The sequence below is a fragment of the Sinohyriopsis cumingii genome, chromosome 19 (assembly GCF_028554795.1).
Source record: "Sinohyriopsis cumingii isolate HCF-2022 chromosome 19, ASM2855479v2, whole genome shotgun sequence".
In the NCBI taxonomy this organism is placed as follows: Eukaryota; Metazoa; Mollusca; class Bivalvia; order Unionida; family Unionidae; genus Sinohyriopsis; species Sinohyriopsis cumingii.
The window spans coordinates 45,036,610-45,060,621 of NC_142979.1; the positions used below are offsets into that span (position 1 = coordinate 45,036,610).

Below are 24,012 nucleotides of genomic sequence, written 5' to 3' on the forward strand. Positions count from 1 at the left end.
TAATTATTTGACGATTATTTGTCTGTATTTTTTGTTTTTTACTTGAGTGAATAAGACTGCCTCCTCTACTAAAACTTGCTAAAGTTGCATTAAAAATCCAGATCACACACACACCACCAACACCACCACCAAAAATATTTTCACGGGGATTCCTGTCTATATACTACACTGAACTAAAAGAAGAAACCACTGGTCAGTCCATATAGTTAACATTTACACATATACACGACATATTAACTGGAATTTAATTTTCTTAAAGTCCATGAAATATACATTAATTTAATCTCCATTCATCCTTTGCATGAATACATTAAAAGTAGCTATCGATATCGGTAATGTTAATACATCCAACCAGAAAACAATTTGCAATTTCCTGCCAACCTTTGCAAATTGATCCCTTGTCTTGTTTAATTCCTCTATCGTAAAAATTAAGTCACTTAAGCGACATGGGGCCCCGAGTGGCCGAGTGGTCTAACGCGCTTTCCGTTACGGATCACTGCCATCTCACCTCTGTCTGCGTGGGTTCGAGTCTCTGATTCGGCTAATGTGGGTATGTGAGAAAGCTTGCCAGTAGCTTCTCGTGGGTCGGTGGTTCTTTCCGGGATTTCCCGGGTTCTTCCTCCACCATTAATACTGGCGCCATGTATAGCCTATCGTGTGCTGAAAAATGGCGTTAAACCCTACTACAACAACAACTAAAGTGACATTAATCCATTGTGGACAAGTAAGCAGATGTTTAAAGTGCAAGATAATTTCGTATTTGTTTAGTTCGTCAGCCAATAGTAGAAATATTAAAACGTATCAGTAGCTCTAGTCGTAGGTAACGTGAAATTTTCGTGTCTAAAACAATTTGTTTTTCCTTAAGGTTTTAAATCATATTCAAAATATCAGGTATATATCTGAAAGGTTGACCTTACCCTTGCATGGAGGGATGGGTGCAGCGCCCTTGTGCATTTGCATAGCAAGAACAAAATGAAGCAAATACGAGTGACCCGATGGAATGGCAAATCAAATTGCCGGTTAGAATTTAGACGGAATAAAAAAACAAATTCCTCTAAAAAGCATCTGTGAAATTAAACAATAATCAGGTGAGACTTGCACGTTTTGATTTATTGTTCCTATCCTGTAGTGGGGTTTGTTGACCGTATTTGTATCCTCGGACACCTTTAGTACCACTCTATGAATCACAGAAAAACCTTTGACATATTTGTTTGCCAAATATTTCGATCAACAGGGACAGCGTCCATGTTAGAAGAATGGAAGATAGCTGTAAATATTAAGTTAAAGATTTTAAAAATTATTTATTTATATTACAGATGGAACAGAACATAATATGTATTTGTGTCATTTATTTTTCTTTAGGACAATATGCCAAACAAAACATGACAAATGTTGAATGTACATACGCGAGGAGAAACCCATCTATTATGTACTGTCTTACTTACAAACGACCTTCTATAATGGTTTTAGTTTTTATTTTGAATTTTTTAAAATATATGCCTGATTGTTAAATGTTATCTTGAGGAGAATATTATGGAATGTTTTCTCTCTTTCTCTCTCTTTCTCTCTCTCTCTCTCTCTTTATATTATGTTTTACACCGCATACAGCGAGAGCACTTTCGGTTAAACCATTTTTACCGTCAACCTAAACAAACATTGTCTTGCAATTTATTTTACCCAGAATTCTCTAAATGGTACGAAATGTAGTACCGTTTGGCTGGACCAAAAGAAGTGAAACTTGTTTCTGTTCATATCTGTTTGAACCAAGAAATAAAATGTATTTCCACATAAAGTTGACACAAAATTAAAAATGCTTCTAAATTGCTGTTTTGAACAAATTTACATCATTATCGGCAAATTTAATACCAACATCTAATAAAAGCACTACTCAAACGCAAAATGGCATGCGTATTTTAATTTGTGACCATAACCATAGTTCAGACAAATTTTGAGTGAAGATCGTCTAACCGAGAAGACTCAGTTTCCTTTTGCCAGTTATTGAGTTGCACTTATCCAGTGTGTGTAACATATTAAGAAACGGTGTGTATTAAAGATATGAAACTTTAGTGAAGTGTAAGAAGACTCATGTGTGTTTTTCTGTGAAAACTGCTATTAAATACGTTCAAACTGTAATATAAAGTTTATCACACAAACGAAAATTAATTCAGCCAGCAAGTGATATATTGGACATTATTCACAATTTGTATGTTCTTTTCAAGCATACGGTGGCTAATGATATGTCTTGATATGTTGTGCACAACTATCTGCATTTAACTGTTGTTTAGATGTTCAACAGGATCTTTTGACTTTTTATTCAAAACGTATAAATGCCAAAGGGATAATTTACAAATGAAATAAATTTCAATTATGTTTTCAAAGATTCGGGTCTTCAAATGAAGACATTATACGTATCCTGTTTATACTGATAGGGTTGGTACAGTGATAAGGAAAGCTCAAGCGAGGGGTTGCATAATGTGTCTTCTTTAAGGCTTCATATTCCGTGAAGCTCTAATGTGCACAGTACAATCAATGATACTTGGAAGATGGGATTTCTTGGTCTTGGGGACATCCCATATGTTTACTATTTCCTAACACCAATTTGTTATTCAAAAACGATGAACAAATAACTATTCAATTTCTATGAATATATTGACTTTATTGACTTAATATATTTGCAAACACTGTAGTCGTAGTTTACAAATGAGTCAAAATATATTATGACCTCATGAAACGGACATGTGGTGCAAGTCCGTGAAATTTATCCGTTACATGGACGAAAACAATTTCAATTTAACCCATGTATGTGTGTGTGAGATTAGGAAACTAATTTAAAAATGATAAAAAGCATGATAATTCTTCATACAAATATATTTAGTACAAACATTATGTACCACATCTTTAGAAAAACATATTTCATCTAGTTGTGACCCAGATGTCTTAGTCGAACTCATGAATATAGTACAAAACATAATTACAGTGATTTAAACCTGACTGAAATTTGATTCAAGTACCAGTCTCCAAAATAAACCCGAAGTGTTCTAAATTCATATTGTAATGATTACCAGATGCAACCATATGCTAAGCTGTTAGTTTAGACTCACATAAGTGGACTCTACTCATACGAGTTGTGTACTGATGGTGATGGACGACGCTCTTGGGGTGAAGAGATATGACCAAATGAAGGAGATGAACAGTTTGGACTGTTCCAACTGTAACTGCCTGGGCTACTTATATGTGTCAAGACGTCATCCGAATACGGGCTTCCATAAGACCTTCTGTTCTCCATCAGTCTCTCCTTTGTAGCAGTAATCACTTTATTTATATTCGGTGACATAATCGCAGTACTAGAAGATGGACTTGATGCAAATGAGCTTAAAGACGGATTAGGCGAGTGACTTAATCCACCAATACAGTAGGTAGGAGAGAAACGTTCTGCTGGAACAGTCCAAAGGTTAATAGAAGGAATACCAATTTGACTACTGAATGTTGATGAAGGATGACTTAACCTTTCAAACGATAGGGGACTCTTCGCAATATCACGTATACTTGTGGCATGTTTATCACTCAAACTTCGTTTCTTTTGAATAAAAGGAGGCGAGGAAACGGAGTCTGTTTTAGGTTTCCTAAACAATGATTGTGAATTTAACAAGGAAGAATTAGAGGGACAATGTTCAGCATCCTCACTCGTAGGGAAGCTTGATTCAGTCGTTTTAAAACTCCCTGTGTCGAACCCAGCTGATGTATTAGAGCACAGAGTCATTTGATCACAATCTTGGTACGACATATATCCTTGGTCTGACATTGAATAATTGTCATCAGCACTGACACTAGGATGGCCAGTTAATTCGTATGCTAGTGTCGAGTCAGCTGTCGTTGAATTTGTGCGACGTATTGATGCAGTTCTGTTGGTTTTTGTCTCCTTTCTTTTGGGAAAGTTTACGACTTGTTGTGGCGTTTCTGTTACAGCTACAAGAAAACAAATTACGAATACAAGAAATATGTATGAATAACGAATCTATAATGTTTCCATAATACCACACATTCCCATGATTATAAATTAAGGGATCTCAAAGTTTAAAGAACATATCAATTGAAACAAAATCAACAAACAGGATATTTCTCTAATAAATTTTAACTTCAGTTAAAAATGAAAATAAACTGAGAAAATTGAACAAATATTTTCAAATGTGATTCATGTGCATCAAAACATGCTTTCTATTTGTAACTGAAGCTGCAAATAACAAGTATAAACTTTATATATATATATATATATATATATATATATATATATATATATATATATATATATATAACAGAATTATAAGTTTCTTTCTAGGTATGAAACTCTTGTTATAAATGTGACAATTAGGTATGAGTCTTAATTGCCAGTATCATTAGAGAAGTTTTAGAAATATCTATCTAAATCCTTAAAAATTTCAGAAATTTATATCCGAGATTTGTGTTCACTCATCGAACCAATACATTCCTCCTAATACAGGTAAAAGTTTGCACTGAATACCGTTGATATCATATTTCATCTTTGTAATTATAGTGTCTCTTTCTTAGGAGTAGCAATAAACCTTCTTAAGGTATATTTCATCAAGTTGAAGCTAGGTTCTAAAACTGTACATGGTTGATTATGGTAACCAATGTATCTAATCCTCTCTAATTTTGTTATCACTGCACTCAAATATATGTGTGACACTAAATTAATCGTGTCATATATCTACTTTTAAACCAGGACACACGAACGCACGCTTAAAGCTTGTTCTTAAATGCTTCCAACATGACTATAGTGGCAAGTGTTTGCTGTTCAATGCTAAACTTAAGTCAACAGTGTACCTAACTCTATAAATACAACACTAAATTCATTAGCAGGAACCTGATTCTAGTGACACAATATATATATATATATATATATATATATATATATATATATATATATATATATATATATATATATATATATGCCATTAAAGCACTGGACACAAGTTATGTGTAACCCTTTTAATAAAATAAACATGGAAGGGTTCACGTCATAACTAGGAACTAAGAAACCATTATCATATTATAGATACAGCGATTGCAGTTGCTGCAAGTAAAGCAATACCTTTGTGTTCTTTGTAAAACACATTTGTTCACAATCACATAAAAACTCCGTAAACGAATATTTCCAGCAAAATACTATTTCATTGAAAATGGCAACAAAAACATGCCTCTACGTTTTGACATGCAATTGGGAATATACCGAAAATAAATAAATTATGCTTCAGTAAGTAAATCGAAACGTAACACGTCTGTAAAGCTATTCCGTTGACAGCTAAATTTGTCCGTGTATAATATAATATCCCCTTCTGTCGAATCGTCGCAGAAGAAACACTTTCCCATACAACTACTGCCACTATACGTAAAATGTAAATATGTAATACCAAAATCAATTATAAATATATACAATATGTGAAAGAGGACCTTTCATTATAACGGAAAAATACCACCACTAACTCCAAAACAACAATACTTGGCAATGATTGCTCTTTATGATGTAATCACACCTAAAAATATTTCTGTCAGAGAGTGGTTAAGTGTATGGAGAGTTATATTTGTAAGCATTGTAATGAATGTTTATAAAATCAATTGCACATATCAGTATTACCAAAATTGTATATAACACTGTGAGCGGTAGCATAATTCACAAGTCACAGCCGTACGGTTTATCCATCAGATTGAAAAGGATGGTGTAAGCATTCGTCCTATCCCGATAGAGAACAAATGTGAACAAACAAGTACAAAATGAATCATCAAAATCAAAATTTCATTAAATATCCTTTAAAATTGTATTAACTTTCTCTAGCCAGCTTACTGCGCTGGTGTTAAGATTATGTTTAAGACGGAAGCAATATCAGTTATACTGACTGTCCGAAGAGCATAATTTTACTTCGGATCTAGTCAGAGTCTGTCCATAGAAATGCAGTGCAAGCCATAGTCAACAATAAACTTTGGACAAAATAGAATTTCAGCTAATAAGGTTTGAAATTTTACTGTTGCCATATACGTAATATTGAAAACGAGATAGCCACTGTAATTGACCGGATTACACGATTAAAGGATATGTAATAAAACAATAATTTTGCCTCCATATGTCTATATTGAACGTCTTTCGGGTACAATTTTCATTTATATTTAACTCTACTTTCGGTTTAAACTGTATGACCAGTATCATAACATTTCTTCAGTATAATGAAAAAGGAAATAATTGTATTATCTTTGTCAATAAAATTATTTTTGCCATAATCACTAAACGAATGGTAATGTTTATTGAGGTTAAGCTTGGTATAAGAATTTAAAACAAGCCTGATATCCTCCCACGTTTTCAAAAAAACGTTTTAATAAATGCAAAACATCATGAAAGGTACTATAAAATGGACGAGGGACCATGGAATATGCAAGATCAGACCTTTCTTTCCTGATCTTCAACTTTGTTACAAGTAAGCATATTGTTGTATTCATTTGAATTAACCCACCTGATTCAGACTCCATGCTTCTAGAAATTTGACAATGATAAGGACGGGTATTTCCTGATAATGGTTCCACTCCGACAGCCTGAAGATCATTAGGAAGTGGAGTATTTACATTACCGTCTTCCATTAGGTGCTGCAAAAGCCAATTGGTAACCTTATGATCAAGGGAAACTTTTTTGTCTGGAATCACCCCCATGCTCTCACTAGTTAGCTTTCTTGATTCACCATTTTGAGATGAATGATTGCATCGTTTTGAATGTAAGCTGTTTGTTGTTATGGATGACTGTTTTACTTCACTGTATGTGAAATCAATCAAAGGGTCTGCATTACTAGAGGTTTGGTCTTCTTCAGGGATGAGTACACAGACCTGCGTACACGTCTCTTTTTCCAACGATGTCTTATCATTTTCATTTGAGTTCTTGTTTATATTGGATTGGTGTGACTGTTCCTCTGGCATTTTGGAATCAGATGATGTTAAGTCTGTAATAGAACGATGGAAATCAAAGTTTATCCTGGCTTCTGACAATTGCTCATTTCTGTAGTATGAACTAATAGATGCTAACAATATGCATTGCTACAGAACTCGAGCACCATAAGATAAAACCTCAGCACAAGCAAATAAACAAAATATATTTTCGAAGATAATATCTTTGCCTCAAAGTATTCTAATGACCAATTTTTATTAATTGTAAATTTGACTTGTGTAAGGTACATATATGTTAGGGCTGCTTTATTAAGACTTGAGTAAATCTATCAATATTTTTCTTTCCTCGATATACAAATTAGTCAATTCGGCTTTGTTTTAGAAGAGAATGTCAAGTCATCATCAACAGTAGGATATAGGAAGGAAGAAACAGAAAGCAGTTCTTTATCTTTCTCGCATTAAAACGTGAGACAATTTACTAATAAATGTATGCAATCGGTTTAAAAGTGACACTTTTTGGTGAGATAATATTTGATACGAAAGCAAAACCATATATCTAATAAGTACGAACTACAGAGAATAAAGAATGAAACAAAATATAAAGGATTAAATGCTATTGATGGAGGTATTTGTTATTCTAATTATAGTGTGCACAACGGGCATTAATACAGATCATTAATGAATGGACATGACAATAATAAAGGTATTTCTATAAAAATCGATGGATCCTAAATTGATTTACACAGAGGATTTTTTTCCGGCTAGTGTTCCTAAATCTACATCAGCACAAGCTTTGTAATAAAGAATAATTGTCATTCGATGATCGAAAACAAAATATTTATTAAAATAAGATTATATACCAAGTGATTTATTTCTGATGAATATAGTAAGCCTTTGTGCATATGAAATTCATTTAACTGAGACATAAATTGAACAATACTTGTGAGATAAATATAAATATAAATATAAATAAAAGAATGGTTTATCCAACTGGATGGGAAGAATATTTATTTTTAAGCCTACAAAAATTTGACAACATATCAGAGCTCTCTAAAAATATAAGTATTTATGCCGATAAAATAGGGAATCGTCTGAAAAGGGACTTTTCTGCACCTGTAACATCTTCACTATTTATATAAATACAGACATGTACTTGAAACAGAACTGTGCACTTGTTATAGTTCTGCCGTGCAAATATTCTCATGTTTTTCTTATTATAGCTATAATATTTCTATTTTGTTGACAGTCAATTGATATGATGTATCATGGCGAATTCTTGTTTGTATATTTTTGTTATTCTAAGTATCGTGTGTAAAATAAATTGATTATCTGGGGTTTGAGAATAGTTACTATTGCACCTCATTAAGAGCTATAATAATACCATTTTGTTTTCCACTTTACAAAAACAACACAAGAACTAAATACGTAACAGTAAAAATAATGATTCAAAAATGATCTTATGGTATATGCAAGTTAACAAATGACATCTATATCACAGTAATAATATGTTTTAAATCTATAAATCGTTTTGAACAAAGCTCCCCTATATGCTATAGAAACATTAGTAGTAATTATGGTCAAGCAAATTAAATGCTACTGCTGTTATCCGAAAACAATAGCCACACCAAGGTATCTAGGGAGTTTTTTCAGGAGTCGCATCATCTTCAAAGTATAGGTAAACGCGAATTCAGACAAAATTTAAAAGCAATAAAACGACAAAACAAAACAAAAGTAAAATTAAATGTGAAATTTTCTAATTCTACTATGCATGCACAGCATGTAGGCTAAAACGTTAAGACATACACAATTTTTGAATATGTCAGATTTATATGTTTTCATCACTGCATCTTTGGTTTTATTTACTTACAACTTGGAGTGAAACATAAACCCTTCTGCTGTACCTGTGATAATTTTCAATAATAAGGATGTTATCAGTTGAATTTATATGGGCCTGAAAAGATAATTCTGCCTTAAATATCAATTTATGTCAGCTTTATCATTATGATAAATTTGTTTGACTTTATCGGACAGCTCAAAATAGGTACAATGTATTGATGTTCAAAGAGAAACTAATTCACGATCAAGCGAGGTTCAAAACAATATCTCCAAATGACAGTAATAAAAGCTAATCCGTTTTATTAAGTTTTATATTTAGCAAAGCTTTGAGATGGAAATAAAGGGTGGATGTGTTTTATTGGATATAACGCCATTTTGAGCACATTATTTTATCTAAAGTAATAATGGCTTCTAAATCAATGATTTCTAATAGTATGAGAGTTTTTTTAAACTGCATGACTATAATATGATGTTAATGTTACTTGGGACAGTGAGAAAAATATGAAATCTGGCTTAAAATGTCATATCTACAAGGACAGAAATTAGAACCTTCAAACTGAGAGTTCGTTATGGATAAGAACTTTCTTCAAATAGATGGGAAAAACTAGAGTATTATACATTACCATAATAGAAAGTGACTTTGAATGTTGCACTATACAACAGGACTGATGTGCAAATACAGTCATCTTCGTTATCTTGAAAATTAGGTGGCCATTCAACTGCAACATATGGAAATTAAGATATATTAATTACATTCACTGTTTTTCTACTGACGTGATAGATCAATGGATTAATAGATCTCGGTATGTTTATACATATTGATATACATACATACATACATACATATATATATATATATATATATATATATATATATATATATATATATATATATATATATATATATATATATATATATATATATATTCAAGCATAATATTTTGAATGCTTTTGTTTCAAATTGCGATAAGTATGAGGAAATTAAGTACAAAATGCAACATATTTTCAAAGCATACATTTTGGTTCCTAATGAACCGTATGCAAAAATTAATGCTCCTGCTCAATAAACATGTTTTGAGAAATTCGTTTCTTGACAAGCTCGAAATTTTAAGAACACGTGAGTCTAAAATAAGCGCTTTTTGTGTTTATTGTCCAAGACTAGAACTTCCTTGTTTACATTTTGGGTTGCGTTCTTAAAAATTTTACTTTATAGCTTTAAGCCCGAAAGTAATATTTGTGTTCCTCAATTTTTAATCAAAGGGCAGTATTTTGAAATTCTTCCATAATGTTCCATGGTGGAACTAAAACTGTTGATCAATCTGCACTTTTTGATCAACCTGAATGTTCCGTGCTAAAACATTATACAAATCTACTCAGGCCTGAGTGAGTATTTATATATGCTCCATGTGCAAATAGCAAGAAAGTAGGGTGATATTCGTTCATTATCTAGGACAGTTTGTCAAATTCGGTAATGGACATATAAAGCTTAACATAACTTAGTATAAATTCAAAATCTATTTCAACTAGTTCACGATCTTACACCGTAAACTATCTACTGTATAGCATAATCCAGAACCGATCTGCACATGTGTCTAAGGTCATATGAACATGACATTACTTATTCCATTGATAACATAAACCATTAAATAAGGTTCTAAGTTTCAACATAAATCTTACATATACTCAAAGACTCTGGTGCTTCAAACTTCTTGATGAGGGCTCTATTGCAGAATATTTTGATTGCATGTTTGAAGTCAATCAAAGCTTTCCAGGTACCTTCATCTAACAACCACTTCAAGAAAGTGACGGCCCTCTTACGCCTCGTAGGTAATTTAATTATTGCCTCTAGTTTATCTTCATCAATGATTCCTTTCTCGAGGAAAAATGCACGAAACATTTTTGGTTCTAATTCATCGACGAAGGATTCGTAGTTGTCCAGAATGCAAACTCGTATTTGAAACGCATTGAACTTATCAATGCCTGAAAATAGAGATACAATTGCATATTGGTATAAATGTCTTTAACTGTCCTAAATCGTCATTTAGTCTAAAATGCATGCAAAAGATTGTTCATTGATTATAAGTGTAATTGTGCGATCTTCAATTTATGTTTGTTTCAAACATGTAAACAGTGCCAATAGAATTGTCCCTTAAGTCTTAAGTCTTAATCTGAGATCAACATTGATAATTTATCTAAATTCTTCTATTTTATTTAAAAAATGAAAATATGTAACTTATAGCTCCCTATATTCAGCGTTTATATAAATTAACAGCAAGCTGAACATAATTCTTCTTCATTGCAATTTCAAATGTCATTAATGAACTTTCAACCTCGTTCCCAATTTACTAATGAGCGTATGCTGCCCTTGAGATAATGAAGTATGCTGTAAAACAAAACAATCTCCTTAAACTGGACAGTCTAAAAATCTTTGTTGAAGTTGCCATTTGAAAAGAATCATAAAGAAGAAAATTGTACATTGATATAAATTTGCTCTTTCTGCCCTATGCTAATAACGGACAAGCATAGACGCTCATACATTTTGACAAAATTTTGAATTCCTGCTTAATACAGACATATATATATATATATATATATATATATATATATATATATATATATATATATATATATATATATATATATATATATAATACTAATCTTTGCCATAAACTTGATCACTTGAAATTAATATTGCTGGAGAAACATTTATAATATACTTCATACAAGGATTCGGGCCTCTATCGCTTCACGCCATATTCTTTATCGTTTCTCTTCACTGTCTTGTGTGTGACATTAAATACAAACTTTACATTAGGAACAAGTTGCAGATACATTTTGAATTAAAGGGAATAATAGCATTCAACAATGTAGTTGGTTTATATGGTTGTCTTGACAATAATTATGCTCTCTACAAATGGTCAAGTATTATATTATGCGAAACACCATTATAAACACGTTCTTTAAACATTATATTTATATGACGTAGTAAGGATGTTACTGTGCTGATGATTGCCATCTTTAAATCTCTTAAACATGTAAATGATTTGGTTATGACACTGTTTGTCAGAAAAAATTAAAGCATCTAAGACAATATCTAGATTCAAAAAAGTATACGGGTGTCGGGCCGCATGTAAAAATATAAATTGTAAACCTACTCTAATAGTTACGGAAAATTTCATCATGAACTGGCCAAAATATACCTAAATAGTTGGAATCCGAGGCTTGCAAAATGTCCAGGACATAATTTCTGTCTAATCTCTTTAGCTCACTGGTGAAAATGTCAACGGCTTGTTGTCCTCTTTTCACCACTTCATCCAAAAATAACTTGACCCGGTCTCTTCTACTATGAGTACAAACTATGCCGTTTATAACATCTTCTGGCATTATAGTTTCCAAAGCTGGAAGAAACTCCTTAGGTTCCAGCTCTGATAGCAGAAATGATGCATTTTTAACCAGCTCATTTCCTGTTATCTTACCACGGGCTAAAACCTCTGCATAGAACATAAAACACATCATTTGATTAGTTATTCTACCATAGAGAAACAATGTTTGAATATGTTCTTTGTCTAAATAGATGCAGTATATGTTATTTCCTGATAACTACTGTTTCCACGTAACATACTTATTGAAAAATGTAATATTAGTCAGTGCGTATTAATATCATAAGATGGTCTTCTGCTAAAATAGTATTAATTAAGAAAGGGCATACAAAAGTCAGTATAAATTAAGTTTCAAAACAAGTCATCAAATAAACAGCAATATCAGTTTGTAGCAATAATAATATGCAAACATTCTATGATTAACAATGCCACAGACTCGTCATTACTTACCGTCATCAAAACAAAGTTTCTTCAGTATGTGGGCGTAACCAAGTCTGGCTAGCTCATACTGAAAAATTTGAACCAGACCAGGCTGGCCTCTTATGACAAAGTTCAGAAACTCCACATTTCTCTCTTCTATTGATTTTGTATTCAGTTCTCTAAGGATCTGTTCACTCTCTGCATTTAAAATGCCACTTTCAAGAAAGCCAGGATAAAATTTATGCGCATCTATGATCTCTTTTTCAATAAAAGAAAAATGTCGCACCATTGCTTCTTTTGTTATCTTCAAATGATCGTCTTGTCCTGAAAAGAAACACAAGCATAAACATTACAATGATGATTTATTGCGTTCAAGCATAACATTGCAAACCGGACACAGTGGTTATACAGTAAATGTAGTCAAACGAACATAAAGCTTATAAACCTTTTGATGCACAACCCATCTATTCATTAGGACAAGTTAGAACAAGCCCCATTCTTGACCTTTGCATACACCTTAGTAAATATTTAAATTTTAAAAAATTCAAGAGCAGGCTATGAATGCGTGTTTTATGATACAGATGAAGCAGCAGAGTTGGCTGTAAGACTTTTCTGGAAATGTTTTAGTAAACAACCCGGTAGAAGCAGAAACTCTAAAAACTGTTTCAAACTAGAATTTGTTGGAGAAACAGCATCCAATCCACATGAGATAGCTAACTTATTTGCCAGATACTTTAAACACCTCTACGCACAGGACAATACTTCGTTTAGTACTTCATTCAATAACCCTACGATGCATAAAGAAACCGACCTTAAAGGCTCCATTCTAAATGCAGATTTTATATTTGATGAAATAGCGTCATCAATAAAACAACTGAAGCTACGCAAAGCACCGGAGCTAAATGATATGCAGAACGAGCATATAAGATATGGTGGTCCAAAACTGATAGAAGCTATTAAAAATTTATCAAATGCGATTCAAAAACTTTCGTACATACCATTTGACTGGAAAGTCGGCATATTTATGCTAATCTACAAAGGTGGAGGAAGGTGTAAAACTGAACTTGACAACTACAGGGCTGAATCCTTACTATTGCAAAGTAAAAACGATTTGAAAAATGTGCATATATTAGATGTTAAATTTCGTAATAATCAACATGGATTGAACTGCATAAAGGCATCGTTTAACTTACATGAAGCTATATTTTCTAACCTGGAATTAGAATCAAACGTCTATGCCAACGTTTTAGAATTAAATAAGGTGTTCAGAGCTGTATGACACTAGGGTCTTTCCATAAAGCATTCCCTATTGGGGATTTTTGGCAAACACCTCACTGTAATTATAGAATCATATTCTAATATCTATAGCATTGTTACTATGAATGGCACTAAATGTGTACCTATGCATATCAGACAAGGCGGAGTGTTTTCCACGTTTCTGTATCTTTTATATATTAATGATTTGTTACAGTTCTTAGAAGATTACAAATTAAGAATAACCATAGGATAAATTCCCTCTGGCATCCCAGCGTTAGCTGACTATATCAACATTATAACGACAACCCCTGCTCATTTACAAGTAGTGCTTGATATCGCTCAATTGTACTCGCTAAACTGTAATTTTTAACTCAATTAAAACTAGAGTTGCATTATCATCTTCACGCGAACCATAAATAATAGAGACTGCAATTGTAAGTGGAGAATTGGCCCACACTTTATTCCGCATTCCCTTCTTACCCAACACGTAGGTATCCCTATGAACGCTGACACGAGCTGCGTAGCAAAAGTGGCCAAGGCATGAACAAAAGAAAGAAAATCACTATATTCCCTTATCACCATTGGGAAAACGAAATGCAAATTAAACCCCTTAACCACCGCAAAGTCTATATAAGAAAATTGTAATTCCCTCAGCGCATTATGGTTGTGAGGTTTGGTCAAAGATTGGATCTAACGACATAACAAATTAGATGTGTTTCAGCATCAATGTGTTTAGCACATTCAATAATTGTCCCGTAAAACTAGGTCTGCAATGAACTAAAGCATAGTTGGACTGAAACGAATTCTCCCTGAAATTGATTTTTTAAAAAAAATATATTTCCTTTGGAAATTATGCCATATGTTTTAGAATACGTTGTCTAAAATAATATTTTTAATGAGATTTGTTACCTTTCTTTCCAGGAATGACCGTATGAAACAAATGGGATTTATTCCCGATATATATAGAATTTGTTACAAAAAGGACTTGAACGACTTTATATATATATATATATATATATATATATATATATATATATATATATATATATATATATATATATATACAAAATAAGATATTTCCAGCTAAGAAGGAATAGAAGCACATTATATGGAACGTCGAAAATTAATATGAGAATAATCACTCTAAGCACATGTGCTTTAAGGATCCATCTTTTCAAAGATTCAAAAATAAACATCATTCCCCTAATCCCGCCATTTTATGGCAAATACCTAGGTCAAATAAAGAGCTTAAACAGCTAAAAGTATTAGCCAGGTTTCTGGTAAATTCATTCAGGATGACACTTCATAATTGCCATTATAACAATACTGCGTATACTGATGTTATTACTCATATGCTCGTCGTCAAAAAAATCAAAGAATGTTGGATCGGTTTTGGTTGCATACTATCAATAATTTGAATAGTGTAATTTGTTGATATCTTCATAATATATCTGACAAAGAATTTGTTCAGGGAATTCCCTTCCACCTATGGACTGAATGACTCCGAAGTCTACAGAAATTTTACGATGGCATCTGCTACATTTTCTGCAGGAATCTTGCATGAATATTGTAACTAATATAACGGTTTGTTAGCTTATGATGTTTTATGTCAAACTAACGAAACGACGAAAAATGAATGAATTAACTCAAAACTATCCAGCTGAGTTATCTCACGGATAACTTGACTGCACAGCTTATATCGCGTAGCTACAAAACTGCTCATAAATTGTGATGTAACAGATTTCCTAGGTTTTAAATTTGATAAATGTATATTGTGTGCCTCATATAATGTTGAGTCATAGCATATACGAATGGTATATTTTATTGGTAGAATACCACATAAAAATGTATTACCATTTATATATGCATGAATATGTAATTTATATATGTGATTGTATGATTTTATGTAACAGTTTTGTGAATTATGTACGTAATTGTAAGCCTTGTCCTTGTCATTCTCGTGGTTGTACCAAATCTCCATGGTATTAGTCTGCAAAAGTACGAATAAAAAAAAAATGATAAGAATGAATGAATCTATATATTTTATACATATATGTATGAATCTCTCTCTCTCTCTCTCTCTCTCTCTCCCTCTCTCTCTCTCTCTCTCTCTCTCTCTCTCTCTCTCTCTCTCTCTATATATATATATATATATATATATATATATATTTATAGTGTTCGTCCATCAAGTCGATGAGGATCACCTTAGCTATCCAAAGTGGGACAAAAATTGGTCCGTGTGTGCGTAGGTGGCCGATAAGGCAGACGTGTGCCTAAATATTATGTGGCATTGTGGACACGGGATGGTTGCAATGCTGATCGTAGGGTTACTTGCTTGGGATTTCCGGGTCTTCTTCCGTTGTTATGCCACGGCTGTCCTGTTGGCCCCGCAAGGCTCTATACCTTTGGTGAAGGAAGTTCGCCGCACCACCCTGTCCTGGGCAGTAGGCTCCCACGGGTCATAGCTAATGCCAAAGTTATTCAATCACGTCTTTAGGTGTCCTTATATCTTTTTAATCTGGCCTCCTTTTGTTACGTCTACCTTGTTCAAGCTCGGCAGAAATTATTTTTTTGGAAGCCGGTGTCCTGGCCTGCGAGCTGCATGGCATGCCCATCTCAGCTGTGATTGCATCAAGATGGTGTAGATACTGGGCAGGCTTGCTTGGGCAAGAAACTCAATATCCGGGATCTTGTCTTACAACTTGATTTTGATGAGTCTCCTGGGGTAAGTTGAGTGAAGTGGTTCAAATTATTCGCATGACGCTAATACACTTTCCAGGTTTCTCAGGTGTATAATAGCGCGGGGTGTACTATCGCTCTCTCAACGTTCCGCTTTGTCTGTAGACAAATGCCTCTTCTGTCCCAGACCTTAGAGTGTAGTCTGACAAAAGCCGTGCTCGCCTTTGCAATCCTGAAGTTAACTTTGGCTTCGATTACAACATTCTGAGACAGAAAGCTACCAAACTATGTGAACCTGTTCAATAAGCTTAGGCTGTAGCCGTTGACTGTGATATTTCGCTCATCAGACAGTAATCCTGGGGCTGGCTGATACATTATTTCAGTTTTCTTTGTCTTAATTTTGCGGCCAAAATTTGTGCATGCATCAGGGAACTTGTCAAAGCTACGCTGCATGTTAGTTTCGGAGCCAGCGTCGAGGGCGCCGTCATCAGAAATAGAAAGTCTCTGCTGATGTCTGCTGTGACCTTAGTTTCTTGCTTGGAGCCTCATGGGGTTTAACAGTTTCCTATCAATCCGGTGTCTAATGCTGATTCCCATATCACATCTCTGAAGGCATCAGTGACCATAGATGCTAATATGAGACTGGAAAGTGTAGGCGCTACTACACAGACTTGCATCACTCCTTTAAAGATAGGAAAGGGATCTTAGGTCTCACCATTGTTCCAGACTTTAGCTTCCATACCGTCGAAGAATTGTTGCACTATGGTGATACATTTCCTTGGGCATCCGTACTTGGCCATTATCTTACACAGACCCATAGGTAGAGAAAAGGTCAGTATATTACTCCTGGCTTTTCTCTTCCAACTACCTAGCAGCAAACACCATGTCGATGGTTATACGCTCCTTTCTGAATCCACAATGGCTTTCGGATAGAAGTCCAAAGTCAAGGTGTGATGTGAGACGGTTGAGGATAGTCCTGGCGATGATCTTGCCTGCGATAGAGAGCAAAGAGATACCTCGGTAGTTGTCACAAGCCCGAAGATTTCCTTTGCGCATTATCCGGTGTACAATAACAGCGTTCTTAACTTCCTGTGGGTTCTTCACCAGACTAACCTTAAATTGGGCATACGGGTGTACGGAAGTGTATTGGAGGGTATGAATAATTTAAAGTCGTCTGGAAAACTAGAATAATGTATTTAACAATGTAACAAAGTTATGAGATGATGCATTACTATGAATGGTCATACAACATTTCATGAAAGATCGATTTTGTTGTATTTGTTACTTTATGTCTAATGAATCTCTTAAGTGAGCAACATGTCCTTAATCAGAGTTAGCAGGCAGCATAGAGATTGCGAGACAGATGATAATAATATCTTTCAGACTTTTAAGCAGCTGTATTCTTTTATACAACTGAGAAAACAATAAAGACAGCATATCTATATCACTTTAGTTGTGCACCATGGAAATTCAGTAAAATCACACATTAACCTGTACAATACAATACGTTTAAAGTAGTATTATCTCACATATACACATAAATTCATAAAACCGAACGCAAACAAATCCACCCAATAAATAATAGTATCTCCGTTGCATCGAATTTCATTTTAAGGCCTAGTAGACTAAGAGCGAGAATGGGAAAACGATCAAAAATAAAAATAACAGCATTTTTACGTAGACAAAGTTGGCTTGACAATGACTATGTTTCTAATCATCATGTACAATGCCAATTTACCATGATGTACCACAATCGAATCAAAACAATCAACACAACACAGGCCAACAATGAATGAATACATGATAATGCATAAACGTAAAACAAAAAAATATTGGATGACATAGTCAAACATTAACTTACAATTTTGACAAAACTGTTTTGGAGAAGAAGCTAATAATTTTGAAATACGTGTTTGAATGACATCATATAACTTTATTTAATGGAACTATGATGTGGACAAAGCAGAACCCAATTATGGCCTACCATCAGATACTTTTTTTTAAATCCAAATTAAACTGATATACTTATGCAGCAACATACAAATATGAGGACATTTCTACTAATCTAGAGCCCCAACCAACGTTAGATTTAAGTTTTAAAAAATGTATAATTTTGCCATTGAACCTGATATTTTATATTTTGTATACTAATAAAATAATAACACGTACATACCAGTATTTGGCTCTGCTGTGATTGTTAAGACAAAAGCCGTCACTCCATCACTTCTCATCTGCTCAATATCATCTGCAGTGAAAAGACTTTTTATGTATTTAGTAATTTCATTAGTAGTGCATGCTTCCTTGAGCTTTTTGATAGCACGTTTTGTAAGCTGTCGATGGACGATCACAATGGAACCATAATCAATATTCTCCTGCTTCAGATCAAGAAGTTTTTGGCTGTATTCCACATCCATGTTGGTCTGCTCAGATCTTTCAATCACTCTCATTTCCACATCAGAGCTGGCTGGGGATAACTTTATGTGCATTTGTACTTTTGCATATTGGTCCTCTCTTGCTGTAAGAGAAATACTTTTGTGAGGATTTTTTTCTAATACATATATTTTAAATGTGTTTAATAGACGAACAGCTACGTTCCACACAACACCTCAAACTTTAAGATATCGCAGAAAGTGAGTATTCAGTAATTGATAATTAAAACCTTCACAGACACACAAGCATCATTGCTTTGAATGAATAGCATTTTAAACAGCCTTGTATTCTCCAAGCACCAATTACCATTCCATATCCCTCTTCTACAACTTAAAGAAGTCACGCAAAAAGATACAAACTATCCAATATAGTCAACATATTTATTTTAACCATAGGAAAAATGGTTTATGTACACTCTGTACATCTGTCCCGTCATGATATACTATTAGTTTTATCTCTTGAATTATTTCACGCTATTTATTTCATATTTTGCATTATTTCACTGAATCGTTGACAAATTGAAGAATTGCCCTCTTTAAAGATCAAACGGAACAGGCAAACAAAGTTTTTTCTTGATCTACTTCTAGACCAACACACATACTTATTTTCCCGACGAGTAAAACTCTTTCTATCTTCGGCACATTTACGTAATTCCATTTGCCCATGTCCATTTGAATTCTTTACTTTCCATCTCCTTATATGTTTCCATGAAAGTAAAAGAAGAAACAATATTTGCAATATGCTTACATGTTTTTCCTAACCTCCACTCTCCATTGGTTCTTTCCATTTCAAAATCAGGACGAATGTCTTGGGCTACGTAAATAAAACATAAAAAGCCAGGTTACATGGCATATACAAGAAAACAATATTTTGAACTCTAAGCAAAGGCTATCTCATATATATATATATATATATATATATATATATATATATATATATATATATATAGAGAGAGAGAGAGAGAGAGAGAGAGAGAGAGAGAGAGAGAGAGAGAGAGAGAGAGAGATCTCAGGCACGGCAGGTAGATGTCAACAAGTGGCGTTGGAGGAAATATAAAAGAGTTTACACCGTTTAAATGCACTAAATATTGTAATATTTACTTTAAAAGACTTTGTCATTACTTTTGTCATTTATCAGTCATGGCACAAGAAATTGCGCAGCTTCTTCAAAACGTTATTCCCAATTCAGATGTATGGAAATATATTTTATGTTATTGTATCCTATTGTATAAGTGATCGTTGCTAAGCACAAGTACTCAAATTAACCCAAACTTTATGAATGGAAAATCATTTGAAATGGTGTTAAATATATCATTTAAAAAAAAAACTATACAGATGCAAATGTTATCAGAGCTGTTCCAGTAAAACATATATCCCCCCCCGGGGACGGCACTTCAAAAAAACTTCTGTAGGAGGATGTGTTTCGAACTATTTTGATTCTGACAGTGGAAGGTTGGTTAGGAAAATAACTTCTGTTGTGGGTTGTGCTAACAAAATGAGAAATCGCTGGTGGGGTTGTCAGAAAGAAGATAATAAAAAAACCCGAACATATATTTAAAATCGGATCTACCCTCTCCTAGCGGTCTAACGTGAACAAAACATTGGGTCAGAAAATGATGCCAGTACAAGCGAGTGCACGTAATTTGTACGAATTTGCGTACTTTTAAAGCAGTGATACGCGTTCGGCAAATTACGTCAACGCCGTGGATATAAAAAAAGTGCTTTGCGCAGTATGCAATATTTATTAAACTTTAATTTTATGGAGTTTTAGCCTTACTTTCATCGTGAAAGTTTTACAAATGCGTGTTTCCAATAAGGGCCACACAGGAAACCAAAATGGTTGAATCACAACACGGTATGTCTTCAGACGAAGTTTTCGTCGGCAAATACTGCTGGTGATAGCTATGATGACAATTAATTTCATGTATATCGGTCTGTTGGACATTGGAAAAATTTCACTGGAAATACCAGTGTGTGATTTTGAGCCTAAAATTGATGTTGAATGCGAGTCCGATGTACGTGTTGGATGGACAATAAACCAGTTACATTTATTAAATATACCCATGTCTAAACAAGCCGACTATGGGAATGTTGGACATAAAACCCTAATACAGCATTATGGAAGAGAAAAATCTGGCATAAGAGGCAGCAAAACACTGATTCAAGGAAGTGAATCTTTGGCAGGGTTCATGTTAGTAAAAACTGACAGAGGTCTCGGAAACGCTTATAATCACGTGTATTTGGACGCCAATTTTTTTATTTAGGTGGGCGGTAAAATTCAAAGTTTTGCCAGTCCTGCTTCAGTTACCTGTATAGTGGGAAAATGTGTTGATCAGTTAGCTGTGATGATATTTACAATGACAGAATTTAGTGGTTGAAATCCCCCCCCCCGGTCGTCACCATTATAAGAGTACATCAAAAGAACATGCTGCAATAGCTAAGCGGCGAGATCAAAGGCTTTGACTGGCAGCTGGGTGGAAAAATCTACTGATATTTACAGTGCTTGAATTCAGAGGCAGAAATAGTCATAGATGTACATGTGGTCATTTATAACAGTACATCAAATAAACAACTTTCGCTTTCATTCTTGTGTTCATTTCCGAGTGTACCTCTATAGTGGGAAAATGTGTTGATCAATTAGCTGTGATGATATTTACAATGACAGAATTTAGTGGTTGAACCCCCTCCCCCCCCCCCCCCCCCCGTCGTCACCATTATAATAGTACATCAAAAGAACATGGCTGCAATAGCTAAGCGGCGTGATCAAAGACTTTGACTGGCAGCTGGGTGGGAAAATCTACTGATATTTACAGTGCTTGAATTTAGAGGCAGAAATAGCCAGAGATGTACATGTGGTTTTTTTATAACAGTACATCAAATAAACAACTTTGGCTTTCATTCTTGTGTTCATTTCTGAGTGTAACGGAATAAGCTGTGCACGTGACCTCGGAATCATGACATGTTGAGACATAGACTTCAATGAGTGGGGTTTCAACGGCAAACTGACGAAGATTGTGAGATTCAGGAGAGGACTAAAGTTGCTAGAAGTGATAGTTTGAAAGCGACATTAGCCAAGTGTAAGAAAGTGTGTGATGCCTAGCTTAGTGCTTTGAATAAGACCTTCCTTGGATCGAAAAAATTCAGACTCACTCTGATGGACAAGCAAGAGCTATGTCAGTGTTTTAAAAAATGTAGAAATTAAACTCTAAACCAAAATGGGAGCCATGGACTCTAGTTTTAAAATCCTAACGAGACCTCTGGTTCAAAACTTTTCTTTTTGGGACAGAGATATCCAAGAGAGAATACCGATGGGGCCATACATGTGAGATGTTGAAAATTGCACAATCATAAAGAACAGTAACTTGTTCAAGCTAGTTATGTATATGCGTTTCAGACAGCAGGCAATGAAAGGAGTTCACAGCACAGAATAATATTTGTACACCGAAGAGGAGGATCATGTTAAATTCAGAAACAATTAACAGATTTATGCTCGTAGGGAACATCAGAGAATCCCCATACAACATATTAAGTTTGTGTAGATTTCAAGTTGGCAGAGCCACTGAGCAACAAAAGAAGAGAAAGACAAACTTTTGTATCATGCAGATGTATGACCAAATGATGTACATGCTCTCTATGTGCAAATATTAAATGACATTAAACATAAGAGACTGACTGATCTGTGTAAACTCGAAGCAAGATGGATAAAAATTTGTCCTGTTTGTGTTCGGTTCTTCCTATGTATATTTTGATCATGGTGGTATTTTCTGCACACCTTTTGGCACTGAGTTCCAAGCCATCATTTGGTATTTGTATTGCAAAATGGATAACTAAAAATGTATATTATCTAGTACAATACATTTTTAAGCAGTATCATTAACTGATGATGAAATTGATTAAAAAGAATACTTGATGTCCTTTACTACACTACTAATCTGTTCATCATGATTCTTTTTGTTTTACCATCTCCTTTAGTCTTACTGGTACCAGTGCTTTTAATAAAATTGTAACTTCTATTTTCTTGCAATCTAAATATTTGTAATAATGTGTTATTGTCAAAAGGTAAAATGTGCTTAGTGTTGTAAAATCTAAAACTATTAATTAGCAAGGGACTAAAGTAAAAAGTGGACAGAAATTACTGCCATATTACAATGCTGTTAGAAACAACAGAATAGTTGTACAAGATGTATTTTGCACAAAGTTGTAGAACTAGTGCTCGTATTGTCATCACATATTCTACTTAAATAATTATATCGTTATTTCTTTTATTCCTATCAGTATTTTCCCAGTGATAGCAATTTTCTGATCTGATGATCATTTCTTGTGCAATTTTTACACATCAAGAATTCTCACCGTATCATTAAAAAACAATGTAATCTGCACCAAATTGAGTTGTTTGAGAAGAATTTTTTTTTTAAACCCAAAAATCACTGAAGCTATGAGTTCTTGCATTAAAGTCTCACATTAAATAACATTTGAAGTAGCCACGATACTTACGATAAACTACTTAGGATGCAACTGTACCAATTTCACCTTTGGTATATCCAAAACTTGAATGTGATGGAGGAACATTATGAGCTCCAAAATAAATACATTAATTTTAGAACCTGTTCATTGACTATGAATCAAGTATCCGAGTCCAACTGAATTGCTAGAAATTGTTGAATTCTTTTGACAACATCATAATTAGCTGTCAGATATAGAGTAAGCTTATGGTCTTTATGCCATCCCAACCAAGACCCCACCACAACCACGTGACCATGCCCAATGACATCACAGTAATACTCACTATACAACTAGAGATGACATGTCTTCGAGAATTTTGATTTGAGTAGAGTTGTAACAGAGTGGAACAGTAAGAAAGAGTGACAGATATGTAAGTGTTAGGGAGATGTTTAACAATGGCTATTCCCACCACCACCACTTCCTCACTGGAGATCACACACACTCAAAGAGCACATCCTGAAATCCTGTCAGCATCCCTGCAGAGAAGATAATTTGACTATTCAATTTTATTGGTCTCTGGTTATCCGATGGTATTTCTGTTACTTGATCATTATCTTACAGTGTGT

General features: G+C 34.0%; 1 protein-coding gene across 4 annotated transcripts in view; it reads right to left on the bottom strand.

The window, feature by feature from the left end:
- Positions 1-2,635: 2,635 nt before the first annotated feature.
- The window catches only part of LOC149775614 (uncharacterized), a 54,043-nt gene continuing 32,666 nt past the window's right edge, over positions 2,636-24,012 (bottom strand). For 3 of the 4 annotated variants that reach the window (XM_089944267.1, XM_089944268.1, XM_089944266.1), the window contains 8 exons: positions 19,692-19,757; positions 18,688-19,029; positions 12,609-12,902; positions 11,979-12,269; positions 10,456-10,758; positions 9,402-9,497; positions 6,522-6,998; positions 2,636-3,966 (listed from right to left, as the gene is read on the bottom strand). In XM_089944267.1, the coding sequence (XP_089800393.1) occupies positions 3,113-3,966; positions 6,522-6,998; positions 9,402-9,497; positions 10,456-10,758; positions 11,979-12,269; positions 12,609-12,902; positions 18,688-19,029; positions 19,692-19,757 (2,723 nt within the window). In that variant the 3' untranslated portion in view covers positions 2,636-3,112. The remainder of the gene's footprint in view (positions 3,967-6,521; positions 6,999-9,401; positions 9,498-10,455; positions 10,759-11,978; positions 12,270-12,608; positions 12,903-18,687; positions 19,030-19,691; positions 19,758-24,012) is intronic. The other variant, XM_089944269.1, reaches the window with a different exon arrangement.